This window comes from Prosopis cineraria, unplaced genomic scaffold, assembly GCF_029017545.1.
Source record: "Prosopis cineraria cultivar Desert tree isolate PC_DT_omini unplaced genomic scaffold, ASM2901754v1 PC14, whole genome shotgun sequence".
Taxonomy (NCBI): domain Eukaryota; kingdom Viridiplantae; phylum Streptophyta; class Magnoliopsida; order Fabales; family Fabaceae; genus Prosopis; species Prosopis cineraria.
In genome coordinates, this window is record NW_026555345.1 from 12,278,829 (window position 1) to 12,299,670 (window position 20,842).

Here is a 20,842-nt window from a genome sequence, read left to right on the forward strand (position 1 = left end):
TCTATTTTTATTTTCTTTTGGGTCGTCTCATCATTGTATATAGCCAACATTCTCGTACGTATAATTAAGTATAATTTGGCACATTTCTAGAGTATTGTGGAAACAATGTCGCATATAAATCATTACACCAAATAATGGTTTGTTCAGCGGAGTATTTTAAACCCGCAATTTTAAATAAATTTATGATTGAGATGTAAATTTAAAATGTAAACTCAAATTATAAATTTATTAAAGTTTACCTCTATTAATAAATTAAATAGTTAACATATAAAATATGATCATAATTTAATTTAAATATATTTCAAATATAAGTCATTAAAATTAAATCTATCTACATTCATGTATTATTATATTCCACATAAAAAGTTTTAAAATATAGCAACTTATTTTTGGTATTTTTGTTTTCTTTTTCATTAATGTTAGTTTTTTTTTTAGTTTTATTTTTTATTGAACCGGATCCCACTACTTTTGTAAATCAAGTTTTACATAATATATCCATATCTTACTCATCAGGTTTACAAATAAATTGGTATAATTTTATAAACTAAAAAGGTAAACTTGACAAATTTAGAGAGCCAACTCATGAGTTTAATTGAGTTTAAATTTATAAGCGAGTTAATATAATTTTATAAAGTAAAAATATAAAAATGATAAACATGTAATAATGCCGAAGCGTATTGTCTCTCTAAAATTAATTAAACTTGCTTTCAAGACTTTAAGTTCTTGAGGGAAAAAAAAATCAATTCTCTAATGCTTCTTTTGGGATGGGAAAGGATTTTTAAGAAAATGACATGTTTTTTAGAATTGGCTTTCCCTTCTCCTTCTCTCTTCTTAACTTTCCCATCCTTGGATCTCAACTTTAATAGTTGAAATCTAACATATTATAAAATTATTATAATATTAAATAATAGATAAATAAATTTAAACTATTAAAATTTGATCTAAGTAGTTCATAGTTACAGTGGAAAAAATATAAAAAAATTATTTAAAAAATAGTTTTTAATATAGTTCTGGATTGTCACAATAAAATTTTAACAATTTAAATTTATTTATTATTTCACATTATCAGAATAATTTTATAATATGTTACATCACAACCATTGAAATTGAGATGCAGTAATGGGAAAGGTAAGAGGTTGGTAGAACAAGGGATTGGTAGAAAGAAGGAAATTAAGCCCCTCCATAAGGAGGTAAATTTTTGAAAACATTATATTTAGGTTTTATGAAAGGAAGTTTATTATCAAGAAGTCTCATAAATTTTATAAAATATTTTCACATCTCAAATCCTGTGCATTGACAACTTAATTAAAGACATTAATAATTGAACAACAATCATTTACAACTTGCAAAGAAAATGATAACTTGTAATAATAAATTGTAAATGATAGTTGTCCAGTTGTCAATATCCTTAATCAAGTTGTTAATATAAAAGATTTGGGTTTTGAGAGTATTTTGTAAAATTTATTAGACACTTCAATCATAAATTTCTTGAATGTAATTTTTCCTAAGTTCTTTTTCACATGGAGCTTTATGTGGCTTGCCAGCAAGGTATTTAATGGTCAAAATTGAAAGTTAACGATCAAAGCAATCAAATCATCAAGTTACAGCAAAATTGTCCGATTTTGAAAAATGCCAGGACAATATTGTGCCTTTAAAAACGTTAGGATATTAATTGTGTCTTTTTAAAAATATCTTAGACATACTTGTACTTTAGCCCAAGTTAAATTCCACTTCCATTTTCTTTTTTCCAATTTCATGCTATCAAATGGGGCATAAAAAAGTTCATTGGATAGATGAAATGAAATAAAGAAAAATTGAAAAGAAACAAGAACAAGAAAATTTTCATATAACATATCTCATGTTTTTAAATAAATAATCATAAGAATATATAATGATCAATCATTATATATATGTATATATTTTAGTACGCCAATTACTTATAAATAGTGATGAGATCGAATAGAAATGACTGACTTTGAACTACATTCTTTGTTTATTTATATTAATTAAAAATGTTTATATTATTAGTAATTATAACCAATGAAGTAAGCATGAGACATGCCTGTAAGTTTATTAATTAAAAAAAAAACAAAGTATAAGCAAATACCTATGAAAAGCACAAGGGAAAATTACACCTAGATTCTACAAAAAAAAAAAAAGTCTTATTAAAAGGACTCATGAAATTCACAAAATACTCCTAAATTTAAAATCTTACTCATTTATAATTTGATAAATGGTATTTATAACTAGGCAATGAACATTTATAACTTATTATTACAAGTTATCATTTTCTTTTATAAGTTATAAATAATTACTATCCAATTGTAAATGTTCATTGTTTAGTTATAAGTGTCCTTTGCCTAATTGTACATGTACAAAATTTGAAACCTAAAAATATTTTACGGATTTTTACAAAATCTCTTGATAATAAAGTTTTTTTTTTGTAAAACCTAGGTATAATTTTGACAAACGGCAAGCCATCACTATGCTAACATGATGTTAGTTCGTGCAATAAGATGATATTGTTTGTCCTAGCTACCAAATAGGACCTAAATGTAGAATTGGTGGGTACTGGGCAGGATGGTATTTGCGAGAAGCTGACTAGCAAATATAGGAAGGGTTAAATAACACTTTTATCCCTCAATTATTCATTTAAGAACACCCAAAAGACATATTTGCCCCTTAATTATTCATTCAGGAATACATAGTATTTTAAACTTTTATGCCATGTAATTGTTCTCTTACAACACCTTGCGTTAAAAAATTTAACTTAGTAATTAGTTGACCTAAAAAAATTACAAAAAAAAACTTAAAAAATTACAGAAAAGCATTTATAAAATTTCAAATAAATAACATATAAGAAATTTAATATTGATTAAGTCCATAAAATAATAGTTAGTCTAAACTATATTTTGACATTTTATGAGGGTAATAAATAACATTTACATTCTATTATTTACAAGTAATTTAGAAAACTTAATTGATAATAATTTTTTTATAAATTACTGATGTGAAATTTATGAATCCTTTTCTATAATTTTCAAGATCTTTTCTTGTAATTTAAAAGTCAACTAACAGTTAAAGTCAATTTTGCAATAAGTGAGTACTAAATGCACCATTTTTAAAAATTAAAAAAAATTATACTTCGTAAAAGTTTAAGATACAAAGTATTTTTAAGTGAATAGCTAAAAGATAAAAATATTCTTTTAATCCATAAATGAATCCTCATTCCTCAGACACCTTCACTATGGTTAGCTCATCTGTCAATGTCGCCTTCATCTAGAACGTGGTAATGAACAGAAAAGGTGAATACTTCTTTATGTCCTAAACGGAATGTACTAGAATTTCAATAAAACCTTCCATATAATTGAATTTCGGAAGATAACAAAACCATAACTGGACAGTGCACTGAATGTGTGGTGCCAGTGCTTTCATTGTTATCCATCTCAAGTCCAGAACCTTTAGGAAGTCACCATTCAAGTGGGGATGAGATATTACTCTAGGAAATTCCAAATGATCGAATTATGCAAATGAGGATGAATTGTCTTGCAATAATACATAGGACGAATTAAATTAAAGCTAACACATGAACTCAGAACAACAAATCACTCCGCGCGTCACAAAATGGTCCTATAAAATGGAGTTAATATTTCTGTAATCTTAATCCCTTGTATCCTTATTATAAGATATTTTCTAAATAAAAAAAATTCCCTTAATATATGACACTTGATAAAATATTAATTATATTTTTGGCTAAAGTGTAATTTTAATCCTTTAATTTTATGTAAAATTTTAATTTAATCTTTTAATTTTAAAAGTCTTTCCAATCCTTTAATCCCAACACCAATAGTTTTAAATGATTATTTTGTATATTAATCATTATTATTTAAAAAATTATACTTAATATATCAACATTTAAAAATATTAATATTTAAAAGTTCAATGTATAATTTTTTTTGTAATAAAACTAACAGTGCCAAAGTTAAAAAACTTAAAAAACACTTTATAAAATTAAGGGATCAAAATAAAATCTTTTATAAAATTGAAAGTCTAAATAAATATTTTTTCAATATTACCCATATCTAAACTCATTATGAAAGAGAATATAATGCAACTTTAAAAACTTTTCATTTAAATAGGAGTAAAATAAAAGTTTTATTCTATTTCAAAAATTAATAATTTAAACAGTTCTCCTTAATTTCAATGAGATAATAGATATATCTTATAATAAGGATGAAAGATGGTACACGATTCCTGATAGAGATATTTTTTTGTCACGGCGCATCATTCTACATCATGAATCAATAGGGACAGCAAAACCAAAAATCAATCATCTGATTAATTGCTAATGAATGTCATAATACCTGAGATTTTGACGGCCGACTTGATTTTGAGAATTTCTTCTTCGGCCGAGTTGATTGAGACTTGTACAGTATGAAAGTTATACATACATGAAAACCAATAAACTGACATTTTTAAGAGGGGGGCCAAAATAAATGAAAAGAATGCATATTAGAAAGAATTACCTTACAAAATGGATATTACTTTACAGAAAAAAAGGGTGGAAAAAAAGAGCCGCTCTGTCTTAATAGCATGGCCCATACTTGGTAGGTCAGTATGTGGATGACGCTTAAAACGGCTGGCCACTTGATGTGAGTTTGATTTATGTTTTGAACATTTGGAGTTTCCAGTACAGGTTGTTTCGGACGCAAGCAGCAGCATGTGAAGTGCTTAGCAATTGAATAGAGGGTAAGGGTATAACTCAAAAGACTCCTTTGCACTTTCTGGGCTTCTCTGTCACTCCATTAGGTAATGCCGCACAATTGAATTTCTTGGGTTATATAATATTTCATTCAAGTATCATGAATCATGAGGGCCTTGAACTATCAAAGTAATACGCTTGGCACTGTCTGAACGAAAGCTATCCCCTTTATATCCAATCTGGGAGGCCAATCATATTATTCAAAATCCAAGACTATTCAGACAAATAAGTGTGTGTTTTTCTTTTTTTCTATGTACTCCAGATCACAATATAAATCATTATTAATTTATTTACAATTCCAAAAAGAATTGGTTATAATCTTTATTTTCTAAAAATTTTCAAATCATTTCTATCTTACCCTTGAGCATAAATATAAAATTTGACTTATTTAAAATACTCATTAATTACTTGAGTAGAATATAAAAAAGTGACGGTATAATTTAAAAAAATATATAAAACCTACTAAATGCCAACTTCTAGAAAACATTATATGTTATGGTCTGAAAGGAGTGTGTGTAAATATATTCAAAAAATCTTCAGACAAGTTACCTCAATTGGACTATCAGGAGGGAACCATCGCAGCAACACTCCAAGATGCACAACAGCAGGAATGAGCTTGAAAAGCAATGGTGTAGTCACCTGCACCGTTTTATGTTTGAATAAGCTTCAAATATCCACAAATCAAGTAACTATATGGACTTGAAAAATTAATAGTCAATCACATCAAGATAACCATTGCTTGCTAATATTACTATATCACAGCATTGTAGGCATGCCGTGGGCATTGAATTTTCACAATCAAAATTATATATGCACAAGAACTTTGCATACAAATAATGCGCCATGATTGTTTCAATGATCCAAATATCAGGAGTCGTATCATATGGATGGACTATTGATGCACACAATGCAAGCGAACATACCAGACTGAGAGCTGTTGTTCCAAGGAGCAATAGATATAATTTTCCCTGCGGTAAAATTCACTCCATCAGCTTTTAGTTGGGTGTCAATTTTTTCAGACTTCAGATTCACTGTCAGAAATATCAATTTGCTTGACTAGCAATTGTATGCAGCAAAATAGGAAGATAATTCCACAACAAAAATATACATCTAGCTGACAGAGAATAGAGGAGATCAATAATTAGGGGGGAATAGAATAAAACTTGAAAAATTATTGGGAAGACAGCCTTCAATTTTGAAATTGATGTATCCAATCCAAATTCCGAAATATTCATTTATAAATGAAGCACTCACCTCAACTAAATGAAGGTTTGAGGCACGACTGAGAAGAACAAAGGCAAACTCCCCAATTTGTGCCAATGACATCCCAACCTACGCATGTGGAATAACCTAAGGTTCCTCCGTCAATGAAATGTGCGATGTAATCAACAAGCAGATATTACCAAGGGAGAAGTTTTCGTTGAATCTTACAAGAAGTGAAGTCTTGTTGCCGTATCCAAATCCTTTAACAACAGAAGCAGCTACTATAGTTTTTACAATGATCACCAATATAACAGCTGCCAGTAAAATATCAACATGATTCCAAAGGAAATGGACATGTATAAGCATCCCAATGCTGGCCAAGAACAGAGCAGCAAAAAAGTTGCGAATAGGCTCAACCTAAAAATCAACAAACTCACTAAGTTTTCAAACAAGTATATAAGAAAATATACACTCAAGTTTCTTCCTGAAAAACAACAACAACAACAACAAGCCTTTATCCCACTAGGTGGGGTCGGCTACATGGATTGCAAGACGCCATTGTGCTCTATCATTTATTAAGCTTTTAGAAATATTATTAATTAAGAGATCACGTTCAACAACTTCCAAGAGTGTTCTCTTAGGCCTTCCTCTACCTCTCTTAATCGGACTCAAAGTTATATGTTCCACTCTTCTCACTGGTGCCTCCCTTGGTCTTCTTTGTACATGCCCAAACCATCTCAACCGATTTTCTACCATTTTTTCCTCAATAGGTGCCACCCTCACTTTTTCACGTATGTGCTCATTTCGAATTTTATCTTTACGTGTATGTCCGCACATCCATCGTAACATTCTCATCTCTGCTACTCCAACTTTATGCTCTTGCTGTCCCGTTAGAGCCCAGCATTCACTACTATATAACATTGCCGGTCTGATAGCAGTACGATAAAACTTTCCTTTAAGTTTATTAGGCACCTTACGGTCACAAATAACTCCTTTAGCTTTTCTCCAATTAAACCACCCAGCTTGAATTCTATGTGAAATATCTCCACTGATTTCGCCATCATTTTGGATAATGGCTCCCAAATATCTAAACTTTTCCACTTGAGGTATAATTTGATCTCCCAATTTTACTTCCAAGTTTCTTCCTGAACTTCATAATAAAATTTCAAACTTCTAGGTCGATGTACATCACTACCACACAATTTGTTAACCAAAATAGCTAAAGCAGATTTCAAAACTTAACACAGAAAAGGAAGACCAATGGCTTAGACTGACATAATGGCATCTATGGTCAAGATATAGACAAGGCAGTGTTAAGAAAATAAACAATCCCTGAGGACCCATCAGATGTTCAGGATAACCATTGTGCAATAAATATTACGATCATCAAGGGGGCAAAGAAGAATTTAAATTTAATCAAAGATTAAATAGATCATTCAAGATCTACAGGAAACATCCAACTCCAGAAATTAAAACACACTAGATAAATACGTTACCTGTTCAAGAGTGTGTTGGCCAAGATCCGTTGTTGATATCATCACTCCCGCAGCAAAGGAACCCAGTTCAAGACTTAAACCCAACTTATCACTACACTGAAATAAAACAACAAATTATATGAAAGAAGTTGTTGGGTTTGTCTATATGCATGTACGTGTATGTTGTGTGTGTGTGTGGATGCACCAATGCATTTAAGCACCCTCTCAGATTTAGAACAGCAAATAGGGAGTGCAGCCACCAGCCTTCATAAACCAAAAAGGAACAGCACAAGACTTCCTTTTCATCATGACTAGGACACTTTTCAACGCAAAAAATAGGACAGACTACTATGAAATGAGAAAATGAACTGTTACCAATACCAGGTAACGAAAAGCAGTTGGGAATAGACATACCCACGCAACAAGCAGGCAGAATGCCACTGATGCCAATTGATAGAGTTCATTGGTCTGCACATAGAAAAAGCCAAGTTAAATGATGCATGATCAAAACCCAACATGTTACAAGAAAGCAAAAGGTCTATCCTCACCTGAGATGATAAACTTATCATAAGCTTAAGGAACCATGGTACACAAGTGCGTGATAATACTGATAAAAGGGCCAAAAATAGTACTAAAACCACCAACCTGAAAAAATAATATTAGTAAGAAGAAATAAAGGACAGGTGCATTTGGATGGATGATATGCGTATATAAAGGACAGTTGACTGTATTAGTTACTTACGATTTAGTCATGGATATTACTCCCTGAAGAATGCCTGATGTACCACCCAAGACTGGAAGCAATGCAAAGAGCAAACCAACAGCACAATCCTGGAGGAGACAAAAGATTTAAATATGCATTAAAAGATATATGTCAAGGAAAATCCCAATAAGGAATATCATTGCCATGATTAATTAGCCTTCACTCATTTCTGCGAAATGGTTGATAGTAACAGTTCATTATTTACACTTAATTTATCCTAATAATAGCACATACCTGCAGAATTAGAGTTCCAATTGTAACTTGGCCATGAAGGGCATTGACACTATTTCTTTCCATTAAGAACTTCAAGACCTATAGGTCACAAACCAGAAACAAAAGCTATAATATTACATTTTCATAACATGTCATTAATGTAATTAATATAAATAAATATAAATTAGAAAAGATAATACCAAGCATGAATGCAATCAAAGAAACAGCCTAAAAGTTTAAACTCCACTCAACTGCACCAATCCAACCGCTTGAGGATATGACATGGTTTTCTCCTCCATCAACCATTACATAGAAGTACATCCCTACCACGTTATAACTATAATATATTTTCTAGTTATCATAAAAATAGTGAAGGGAAATTGAAGATGTTCTCTAGGTGTGAAATATTTTAGAATTTAACTAAATGTATTTGTGTTTTAGCCATTTTTATTGTAAAAAGTTACATTTCCTTTAGTCTGACTTTAAATAAGGCTTCAATTTATTTTATTTTGGTTTAGGTCATTATTATTTTGATTTTGTAATAATTGTAAAGTGATTCCTAGGGTGGTGTAAACAACACAACATAGAGGGTCATTGTCCTTAATATGGATATTATGAGTAAAAATCAAAAGTGATGACAAGTGGTAAATCTGAAGATTAGGTGGTGTCGGTTAAAAGGTGATAAGTGGAAAATTTTCAAGTAGAATCCTTTCGCTGAAAGAATTTTAGGGTCTCAAGAAAGTGCTAACATCTAATGGGAGGATATGGCTAAGAAGGCAAGGAAGGTTTCTAAAAAAGTTTTGGGAGAATTAAAAAGTTTTGGTCCAACATATAAGGAGTCTTGGTAGTGAAATGTGAATGTACAGGAAAAGGTCAAAGATGAGAAGGAATGTTTTAAAACCATCCATTTGTGCAATAATGCTGAAAATTGGAAAGGATATCATATGGCTAAGAAAGAAACTAAGAAAGCTATGAGTGAAGCTCATTTTAAAGCATTTGAAAAGTTTTACAAAGCTCTCGAGACAAAGGATAAATAACAAAAAAATTATAAGATTACTAAGAGTAGGAAAAGAAAATTAAAAAATCTAAAACAGGTAAGGTGTATATAGGATGAAGAAGGAAAAATTTTAATTACAGATGGTGATATTAAAGATATACAAAAGACCTGCTTTTACGAATTTTTCAACGATAGAGGGAGCTCATCTAGTAACTTGGAAGATTTAATAACTTGTAAAGGAGACATAATTTGTCATTCTGTCAAAGAATACATAATAGTGAAGTAAAGGAAGCTCTTAAGAAAATAATAAATGGTAGAATCAATGGACCTAATTGTATTCCTATGAAAGTGCGCAAGTATTTAGGTGAAGATAGAGTGTTGTGACTAACTAAGTTATTTAATAAAATTTTATGGTTCAAGAAAATGCCTGAAGAATGGAGGAGAAGTACCTTAGTTCCTATTTACAAAAATAAAAGGGATATTTAGAATTGTGCAAACTACAATGAAATTAAGTTTATGAATTATACAATGAAATTGTGGGAAAAAGTGACCGAACATAAGTTGAAATTAGATACCAGAATTTTTGAGAATCAATTTGGCTTCATACCAAGCAGGGTGACTGCAGAAGTGATTTATCTACTAAGAGGGTTAATGGCAAAATATCGAAGCAAAGGTAAAGATTTATATATGAGTTTCATTGATTTGGAAAAGCTTATAACCGTGCACCAAAAGTACCCTCAAAAACTTTGGAAAAGAAAGGAATCCAAGTTGCCAATATTAAAGCAATACAAGAAATGTATAAAAGGGCAACAACCAGTGAAAAAACATCTGGCAGTGAAACAAAGCACTTTCTTCTAAGGATTGGACTACATCAGGGATTATCTTTGAGTCCTAATTCGTTTGACCTGGTTCTAAATGTTTTGACTAAAGCATATTCTAAAAGAAATCCTTAAATGCATGCTTTTTGCAAATGATAGAGTTCTTATTACAAAAACAAAAAGAAGAGATTAATTGCAAACTTAAGTTATGGAGAAGGACTTTGGAGTTGAAGAATTTTTGCTTGGGTAAGATGAAGACAAAATATTTGCATTGCAACTTTGACAAGAGGTCAGTCAGTAGTAATTTGGAAGTAAAATTGAAATATCAGATTATACTTCAAGTGAAAAAGTTTAGATATTTGAGAGCTATTATTCAACATGATATGGAAATTGATAAAGATGCTGCAAATAGTATACTAGCTAGGTAGTTTAAAATGAAAAAAGCTAAAGAAGTTATTTGTGATCAAAAGATACCTAATAAACTTAAAAGGAAGTTTTATTGGATTGCTATAAAAACAGTTATGTTATATAGTAGTGAATTTTGGGCTTTAAAGGGACAGCCAAAGCATAAAGTTAGAGTAATAGATATGAGAATACTGAAATGAATGTGCAAACATACATGAAAAAATAAAATTTGAAATAAGCATATATCAGAAAAAGTAGATATAGCATCTATTGAGAGAGAATGGTAGAAAATCATTTGACATGATTTAGACATGTACAAAGAAGGCTATAAGAGGCGTCGGTGAGAAGAGTGGAACCAATAGTCTTGAGCAAAACAAAGAAGGGTAAAGGAATGCCAAAAAAACATTTATGGAAGTTGTTGAAATAGACCTCCTAATTTATAATATTCTTAAAAGCTTGGTTGATGATAGAATATAATGACATCATGCAATCTATATAATCGACTTCATCTAGTGACATAAGACTTGTTATTATTGATGTATTATTATTTTTATTACTATACTTAGGGCTCTACAAACAGCCCATGGGTGGATTACATTGCAAACTTCATTGATGATTAAATTTCCATTGAGAATTTCACCATCAAACACTCTTCCTCTTTCGCTCATACTCTTTTTCTCCCTTAATCTTTCTTGTTCTCTCCCTCCTTCACCTTTTCCTTCCCACTTTTCATCCCTTGTCCTACAACAAAGAGTCTGCCGAAATTCTTAAGAGTTGATCTGTCCCAATTTTATGCCCATTTCAAAAGTATTTCATTGTCCACCCAACTAAGCGGTGACAAGCAGATAGTTCAATAGCATCCAAAGAGGAATCACCCTCATCTCTATTTCAAGCACCACTAGCAATAATTCCAGTAGTATATCACAATTCTTATAGGCATGGATTATAATACTAATGTGTGCGCAGTAATATAGCAAGGATTGTGTCCAATAAATTGGGTAAGTTTTACTTGACATTTATAATGCTGAAAGAAAATCACAGAAACTATGCAGTAATGTGGTCTGGGCTCTGAAAGGTACCACTGCTGTTGAAGACATAGATAAAAATGCACCAACAAATATTCCCTCAGAAGATTTACCACCGCATAACTGCAGGAAGATAGCTGTATGTATCAGAGATTGACTTCTGCTAAAGTGGAGAAGGTTTGTAATGAACAAGTGAATAAATTCATGTATTGTTTCATTCAATTTTAGCCTCAGTTTCAACACATAATGCAACTAGACTACTGTAAAATGCAAGAAGCATAAAATGTCTAGAATACACAAGCTCGTACTAAAGGCTTTGCATCTTTGATAATCAGATCTACAACATACATGAAGCTGTAGATACTGTAGAACTTTATTATTTAATCAGAAGAAAACAACAGAGACCAGTGTACACACTTACAAGAAAATATAGTAATCCAATAACATAAAACAATTCCAAAGACAAAAAGATAACTTTTGGATAGAATAAAATTGACACAGACAGTGAAATGAAGCACATCAACATGAGATCTCACGCTCTTGGCATGATATCAATCAAGTTCTCTTTCATTCTTTACTGAACACTATAATTGATACAAAGAAAAGTATAGAAAGAAATTGCTAAGAGACAACTGCTATCTTCATCATAGGCTTTTACACAAAGAGATTTGTTAATCAGCCCAAGAATTTTCAGCATGTCAGTACATAAAACATAAAATCTCAAATTTAGATTGATCTCTCATCTGAATTTAGCTTATCATTGGCTAAATATTCGTATTGGCCTAGTAACCAGATTCATTTTTCTCGCATGCAGTAAATATTTACTTCATCTCCTGCTCCATAGAGATAATAGTAACTTTTCAGAACTTAAGAAAACCAAAAAAAAAAAAATTAAAATTAATGTGCTGACACAATATACAATTAAAAAAAAAAAAGATGATTATGATTAATACAAAGAATTTTAAATCTATGGAAGACAGCAACTCAGATGTAACGAAAAATTATACTTAACAATATTCAACAAAGTAACAGGCATACCAGGGCCGTAATTCCACACAAACACATAAATAAGAAAATTTGGAGAAGACCTCCAAGAATAGCCACTGCTCGGACAATTCTAAGCTGCAAGCACGAAAAGACAGATTTATAAACACATCAAGGATGTGCTAGGGGAGACAAATTCAGATTAAAAGCCAGAAGAGTAAGCAAGCGAACCTTTGTGGTGGAAAACTCTAGGCCCAATGCAAACAGCAAAAATATAACACCAAATTGAGCTACTGTTTCAACCTGCATAGAATGGGTTTCGTATTTGAGATACTTGGTGATATATTTGATTCTTTTTCAGCCAGTAACTCGCTTATTACATCATATTTCAAGATATTATATATTTATATTTTCACATTGTAAGAATAGAAGAAAGTAAAAGAGAGCAGTGTGATGACATCATGACCTCATTCACAATATTTGAAAAATGTTTTTAATGCCAAACTAGTCATCAAACCAATAGGGGCATTGGTTTAAGGATCACTAATCCGACCATAGTCAAACCATGATCGAAATGGTTGTAATCAAACTAATATATTTTAAATTTATGATGATAATTTTGGATTAAAAAAAGGAAGAAAAACAAAAATAAATACACAGAATAAACTTTAATCATACAATGTAACATTTTACTATAAATTATTGTTTATGCTTTTACTAAAGCAATATTTATATACAATGTTCAAAAAAATTATCCTTTATTAAAAAAAAAAAGGCAAAAACTGTCATCTCTTCCCTTTACAACAACAACAAGCCTTTATCCCACCAGGTGAGGTCGGCTACATGGATTACAAGACGCTATTATGCCCTATTATTTATCAAACTTTTAGGAATATTATTAATTAAGAGATCACGTTCAACAACTTTCAAGAGTGTTCTCTTAGGCCTTCCTCTACCTCTCTTAACAGGACTTAAAGTTACATGTTTCACTCTTCTCACTAGTGCCTCCCACAGTCTTCTTTGTATATGCCCAAACCATCTCAAATGATTTTCTATCATTTTTTCCTCAATAGGTGCTACCCTCGTTTTTTCACGTACATGCTCATTTCAAATTTTATCTTTATGTGTATGTCCGCACATCCATCGTGACATTCTCATCTCGGTTACTCCAACTTTATGCTCTTGCTATCCCGTTAGAGCCTAGCATTCACTACTAAATAACATAGCCGGTCTGATAGCAGTACGATAAAACTTTCCTTTAAGTTTATTGGGCACCTTATGGTCGCAAATAACTCCTTTAGCTTTTCTCCAATTAAACCACCCAACTTGAATCTTATGTGAAATATCCTCACTGATTTTGCCATCATTTTGAATAATGGCTTCCAAATACCTAAACTTTTACACTTGAGGTATCATTTGATCTCCCAAATTCACTTGCAAATTACTATCGACTAGTCTCTCACCAAATTTAAAATATAAATATTCCGTCTTACTCCTATTCAAACGAAAACCTTTCAACTCCAAAGTCCTCCTTTATAACTCAAGTTTACAATTAACCTCTTCTCTTGTCTCTGCTATAAGAACTATATCATCCACGAAAAGCATACATTAGGAAATTTCCCCTTGAATATGTTCCGTCAAAACATTTAGGATTAAGTTAAATGGATAGGGACTCAAAGATGATCCCTAATGTAGTCCAATCTTTATAGGAAAGTCCTTTGTTTGATCACTAGACATTCTTATACTAGTTTTTGCCCCCTCATACCTATCTTGTATGACTTTAATATAAACAATCCATACTCCCTTCTTTTCCAAGGCTTTTCAAAACACTTCTCTTGGTATACGGTCATAAGTTTTTTCCAAATCAATAAAAACCATATGTAAATCTTTATCTCTTTCCTTTATTTTGGGAAAATTAATTTGCAGGTCCTTATAGTTTTCCTCAATTTTAAATTAGGTTTTCATAGTTTATTTTATTTCAATCAAGTTCTTATAAGTTATTAGATTTATTAATTCCTAAAGATTAAAATCCTTGAATTTTTCCTTTAAAAAATGAAACTAAGAACTTTTATATTTTATTTAAAATATTATATAACTTTAGAATTAATTACAAATTTTTTTAACTCAAAATTTATATAATTAGGTTATGTCTCCTAAATAATTTTTATACATATAGATTTTTCATAAAAAATTTAATAAAAAATTAAATATTGTATTAAATCAAATTTTATTTTTTCTTTTTTTTTCCAAAAGTATTAAATCAAATTTTATATGAACTTCAAAGGTGTTTTTGTTTTGAAAAAATTAATCATTCATTAATAATTTCAACTTTAAGAGGTTAACATATTTAAGGGATCAAACCATAAAGGCTTGATTAGAACAAAATAAACTATTGGGACCTAATTCAAAATTGAGAAAAACTATAAGAACCTACAGGTTACATATTAATTTTTCTTTTATTTTTATCATTAGACAAAATACTAAGAGAGGTTCCTACTTTTGTAGGCATGTAAAAGTGGGTCATGGTGCCACAACCTGAAATGTTTCCAAGAGAAAAACGTAAATATTATAAAGGAAGCAAGGCTTCTGAGCAAATCCTTCAGTGTACACATCTACAATGTAACCAAAAAAATGTGCCAGGTCTAGCTATACTTGTGCATCGGGATCAGAAGTCCCACCACATTGCATGAAAGAAAGAGAGAAGTGTAGAGGTTATAAAAGACAAGGGAGGAGGATTTAAGTATACTCAATGGACTGATGGAATGGGATATACTCCTTCAATCCTATTTATAAGGCACATTCTAGAATGTCTATTTGGTCTCATTTATAAGTCACGATGCAACTTTTTAAGTAATATTTGAAAGATATTTTCAAAATTACTCTTCATGAGAAAGAAAAAGTAATATGGCATCACTTTTTAAATCTATTGTATAGGGCATATTTGGAATTCTACACACTTTTATTTCTTATACTTTTTTTGTATTGGTATTGATGAGATTGGTAAAAATGAGTTGTAAAGAGGATCGGAGAAGTAATTTCTAAACGACACAGGCCACCCAGTTTTCTTCTGTGGGTTGACCAATTCCACCTAGTTGATAGTTGCAAACCAAGTTTTATGGAAACAATCCAGTTTTGACCCAATTCTCTAGGTTTTGATTAGTTTGGCCAGCCTTTGACCCATTCTTTGGAAGGCCGGTTTTATGTCTAAAGGAGACCAAGACCATGGTTGATTCATTGGCTTTTCGGTTAAACAACCCATTCCACTATGGTTTTTATAACATTGTGAATTTCTCTAGCAAAAAATGAGACGTGAAGATAGCTAGAAAGTAAATAAGATCCTTTAGACTTAGACATTCAACAAAAGAACTGTAATAGCAACATACTTGGACCATTTCACTGACAAAACTCAGGCCTCCAGGTCCAATGATTGATCCTGCTAGCAGATAACCAGTCATGACCTGAAAAATAATGTGTGGATAACACAACTCATAAATGATATATGGTAGACACATTTTATGAAGAACATTTAAACAAGGATTATGATCAAACCGGCTGTCCAGCACAAGCAAAGGCAATGCCACCACATGTTGCAGATACAATGACAACTACAAGATCTGATATTAATCTGCAAATATAGCAGATCAAACAAAGTAAGCAACTTAACTTGATGCATCCAATCATACAATTGGTACATGCAATACAACAACAACAACAACAACAACAACAAGCCTTTAATTGGTACATGCAATGCTCTGGAAAAAAAAAGGATGAGAAATTGAGTAAACCTCAAGTCTAATTGAAGAATAGGATACTTTGACTTGCGGTTGGACATGATAAAGACATTGTCCTGAAGATGGAACATTTGACAAATAAAAGTTAAATTCACTTCTAAAAGGAATACATATAACATTTGTTGCGGTATAATGATAATATAGTAGTACGGAAAGATCACTATTAACCCTTCATGTTTGAATCATGAACAAATAAACCTCAATAGGATGAACAGGGCATACCTTCCGATCAATTAATGTTGGCATGTCTTCTGCTCCATTCTCATTATCCAAATTGAAAACATCATGGAACTGAAATGACCTGATACACAAATTACCAAATGTCATAAAGCAATGAACTTTAAGATATTACAGGAAAAAAATAATTATTAGGATTGAAGTAAAATTCTACGAACAAATCCATTTCCACCCCCAAGAAAAACCAACAATTTATTTTACTATAGAAGATGCCACATACTTTTCCTCCTTGCTCTCATTTTTCTTGCTCTTAACTCTAGCAACAGTCTCCAAAACAGCCTGATACATCACATATGTGAGTAGAAGGAATCAGATAAAGGGATAATAACACATATATAACCTTCAGAACAGAGAATATCTTCATAATTTTAACCTATTAAACAAACTTTGTGAGCCAAACCTAAAGCACCATATAAATCCTCACCACTAATATTTTTCAGTCAAGATAGAATCAAAAATGGGTTCCGGACACCTAATTAAAATATACAATATCATTTAATGCAACTTCTGTCAGAAATGAGCCCGAGGCTCTTCTAACCAATATGGATAATTTTCCAGATATAACTTGAGAAATGAAATTACGGGACCTTGTCTTGCTGAACTTGCCACCAAATTAAACTCAGGCATTAAGCTATGAGCAGTAATAACTGAAAAAGTACACCACTAAAGCCAGACTCAATAGCTATCAGGGCAGTTTCACTTTAAATATTATCCAGTACTTCAGAAAGCAATAAATTCAATTTGAATGTATTAAACATACCATATAAACGCATAGCAATACCCACCTGCTGTCCAGCAACACTATTATTGAAACTACCAGCATCAGCATCTGTGAAAGAGAGTCACGGTAACTAACCCAAATGAGCAATGCATGGGTTTTAAACTATTTCATAAAAGAGAATACAGAGAAGATAAACGTAATTTCAGAGCTGGGAATTATTCACTAGTATTCCATCCAAGGCACAGAATCTAATTTCAGAAACCACTATAAAATGGTTCCGAATTATCTAATTATGTTTAATGAAGGTTGCACTCAAATTGCTAATGAAACCATCAGATCATTCCTCACACATTGTAACAAGACTGCTTAAAGAAAGAGGACAAGGTTAAACCGCGTAATGCATTCGTTTCACACTCTAATAAGAAAAAATAAAAAAATAAAGCATCTAAAACAAAAGGTGAAACTCCAATTGTTGGACTGCATTTTCCGGAATGCAAAGGCCTAGCTCAAACATCGACACCGCAAGTCTCCGCGACCAAATTATAAAAAGGAAATAGATTAAATGCACAAGCATTTGAACCTAAAGTGAAAAGAAGATAGATCTACAAACCTTCATTCTGTTCATTCTCGGGGAACTCCCTCTCCAGAGCCCGATCAATCATGTTAGCGAAGCTATCCCCATCGGATCTCGCAAACGACGCATTGGCGGTTGCATTAACTACCTCTAAGACAACGTCAGGCTCCGACTCGACCGCGAGGAGAGACAAAGTATGTGATGTATGAGTAGAGAAACAGAGAAGAAGAATGCAGAGAAGGACCAATCTGAGAATTGCAGACAATATTAAACTCATATCTCCCACTCAGAAAGAGAGAAACGAAGGATTGGTGAAAACAACACCGACGGAAGTTAACACCTCCGACCACCGTCTTCTGAAGCTCTCTCTCTCTCTCTCTCTCTCTCTCTCTCTCTCTATCTTTCAATTAAACTTGCACAAACGTTAACGCGCGCACAGAAAGATACAGAGAGAGAATGTGAGCTAAGGCAAGAGCAAACATGGAAAGCTAGATAGCTTGCCAATGTGAGGAAGGTGGTAGGGAGGTCGAAATGACGCAGCGGTCCTCCAAATTTCGATCGAAAAGTGAAAACGAAGCTAGACTAGGCAAGTATTGGCTTATTGCGCGATTCAGCGCGTGTAGTTCACCGCAAGATGCTTGACCTTGTCGGAAAGCGTAAGAAACTTATATTCGCGATTGTGAGTCGACCCGTATTTTATACACAGTTCAGGTTTAAAAAATTGAGGAATTTTTTTTTTTTGGCCAAAAAAATTGAAGAATTTGTTAATAAACAAATCTCACGCAATAAAATAATTATTTATTTTTAAATTAATTTTATTTTTTTATATTTATTTTTATAAAATTTTCAAACATCCTACAATAAATATAAAATTATTTATCAATAAAAATATTTTAAAAAATAATTAATTACATATTAAAAGATTAAAAATACCTTACATATTTTAATATTTAACTTTTTAAAAAATACTTTACATCTTTATATAAAGGAAGTATAAAAGAAATTCTAAACTTCACTTATTTAAATTCTAAAAAAAAATACAAATTTGAATTACTTGTTTAAATTTATATTCTTTTAAGCTTAAGAAATTAACGTATTTTTAATTTTTTATTAAATTTAGACTTTAAAACATGTGTTTGTATTTTTAAATTAAAGTTTAAATTATTTATAAAAATTATAATTTATATTTTAAATAATAAATATAATATTATACTCTATTTAAAAAATTAAAAAAAAGGTCTTCAAGCCCAACTCTAAATCTTAACTATAAAAGTTGAACATAAAAAAAATGAAGAATGATATAAAAGTCCTAAATCAATGAATTTATGTTAGTTTGATTCTCAACAAAATCTTTTGAAAAAAAAAAATAGTTGTAAATGTTGATTCAAATAATCATAAATTTAAAAGTTTTAACTATAAATAAAATATTTAAATTTTAAATATAATTTTCAATTCATAGTTGAAATTCTTTTTATAATTGTTTAAAGAAAAAACATAATCATTGATCCCTCTTATTTTATTAGGTTTTGTTTTTACTTTCTATAATTTTTTCAATACTTTTAGTCTATATAATTTTTAAAAGATTGGGTAACTTTTATTTTTTAAGTTAGTTTTCATATTTTAGTCTTTAGAAGAACTAAAAACACTAGAAAAAACTTCAAGAATTAAAAATACTGAAAACACTAAAAAAAATTATAAAAACTAAAAGCAAAACTCGATAAAACATGTTAATCAAATGTTATATTTTTTTTATTTAAATTAATATTTATAACTTATTTTTAAAAAAATTAAAAATTTAACTGTCATTAATTTTAAGTTTTAAAACTTTATTGCCATCCTCTCAAAAAATAATCCATTTTACAATAAAAGTATTTCAAGTCTTGAGTTCCCCCCCCCCAACCCTTTTTTTCTCTTTACCAGTAATTTCATGCCTCGAGTTCACAGAGGCCAAATTTCATAAAGACCTGACCCGATCCACTAATCTTGTCGTTCTTGAAAAGGAATTGCCACTACCCACGTGTGACCTATAAAACACTGACACGTAATTTTTATGTCATCCTTTGAGCTTGGGGAATTTGAAACTTAAGCGGGGCAATTCCCATTATTATTTGTTCGGTTCTTTGTCACAATTAATTACCGCTTTGAGTGGTTTAAGATTAGAGAACCCCATGAGATGTGAAATTTTCTTTGTTATAATAATTTAATTACTTAATTCGTTTTTTTTTAAATTTTCTACGTACACAATAAAAAATACAACAACTGTGGTGAAATTTTATTTACATTTTCAAATCATAAATAACAGTATAGTTGGAAAAGCATCAATTAATGATGATTGAACTTTTAAAAGTACATATAAAATGAAATGAAAATTTCTTTCTAAAAAACCCATATTTTGAAACAAACGAAGTAATTAATAATAATTAATTATAACCTTAAATATTTTTATCTATTACTGAACCTAATATGCCAACCGAATTGTCTCTTACACATGAATTTATATAATTTTCTATAACATAAAAAATTCTAATAATTTATATTACTTGGTGAAAAGTTATATTATTTTTACATTGTGACTATTATAAGGTTAGGTTTGAATGGGTGAATTTGGGTTGAAAATTTAGATTTGAAATCTCATATATGAAATCTCACATTTAAAATTTATAGATTCTGAATTTTTTGTTTGAATGATATAAACAATTTAAAATTATAATATTAAAATCATTTGTTTTGATCTTAAATAAAATTTTAAATATTAAATTCTATGTTTAAATTTAAAAGCAACTCAAACAATGTCTACAATTTGATCCTGATCAAAGTTAATAGTTTGGACGACCAACTTCTGCCAAGATTGAGACATCATGCCCATCGAGATCA

The 20,842-nt window shown here is 30.7% G+C and overlaps 1 protein-coding gene across 5 annotated transcripts; it reads right to left on the bottom strand.

Moving 5' to 3' along the window:
• Positions 1–4,315: 4,315 nt before the first annotated feature.
• LOC129293032 (K(+) efflux antiporter 4-like) lies at positions 4,316–18,524 on the bottom strand. 5 transcript variants are annotated; one of them, XM_054930830.1, is made up of 20 exons: positions 18,005–18,524; positions 17,459–17,502; positions 16,894–16,952; positions 16,659–16,737; positions 16,431–16,492; positions 16,195–16,270; positions 16,029–16,103; positions 12,877–12,948; positions 12,700–12,783; positions 11,716–11,784; positions 8,438–8,515; positions 8,183–8,271; positions 7,989–8,085; positions 7,855–7,908; positions 7,462–7,557; positions 6,194–6,382; positions 6,017–6,094; positions 5,686–5,730; positions 5,312–5,401; positions 4,316–4,941 (listed from the first exon to the last, which is right to left on the bottom strand). In XM_054930830.1, the coding sequence occupies exons 1-20, from the start codon at positions 18,243–18,245 to the stop codon at positions 4,861–4,863; spliced, it is 1,758 nt and encodes a 585-aa protein (XP_054786805.1). In that variant the 5' UTR covers positions 18,246–18,524; the 3' UTR covers positions 4,316–4,860. The 5 variants fall into 5 exon arrangements, 3 of the variants coding, with proteins under 3 accessions (XP_054786805.1, XP_054786806.1, XP_054786807.1); XM_054930831.1 differs by having other exon boundaries at positions 17,434–17,502; positions 18,005–18,160; XM_054930832.1 differs by lacking the exon at positions 17,459–17,502 and having other exon boundaries at positions 18,005–18,160.
• Between the last annotated feature and the right edge of the window lie 2,318 nt (positions 18,525–20,842).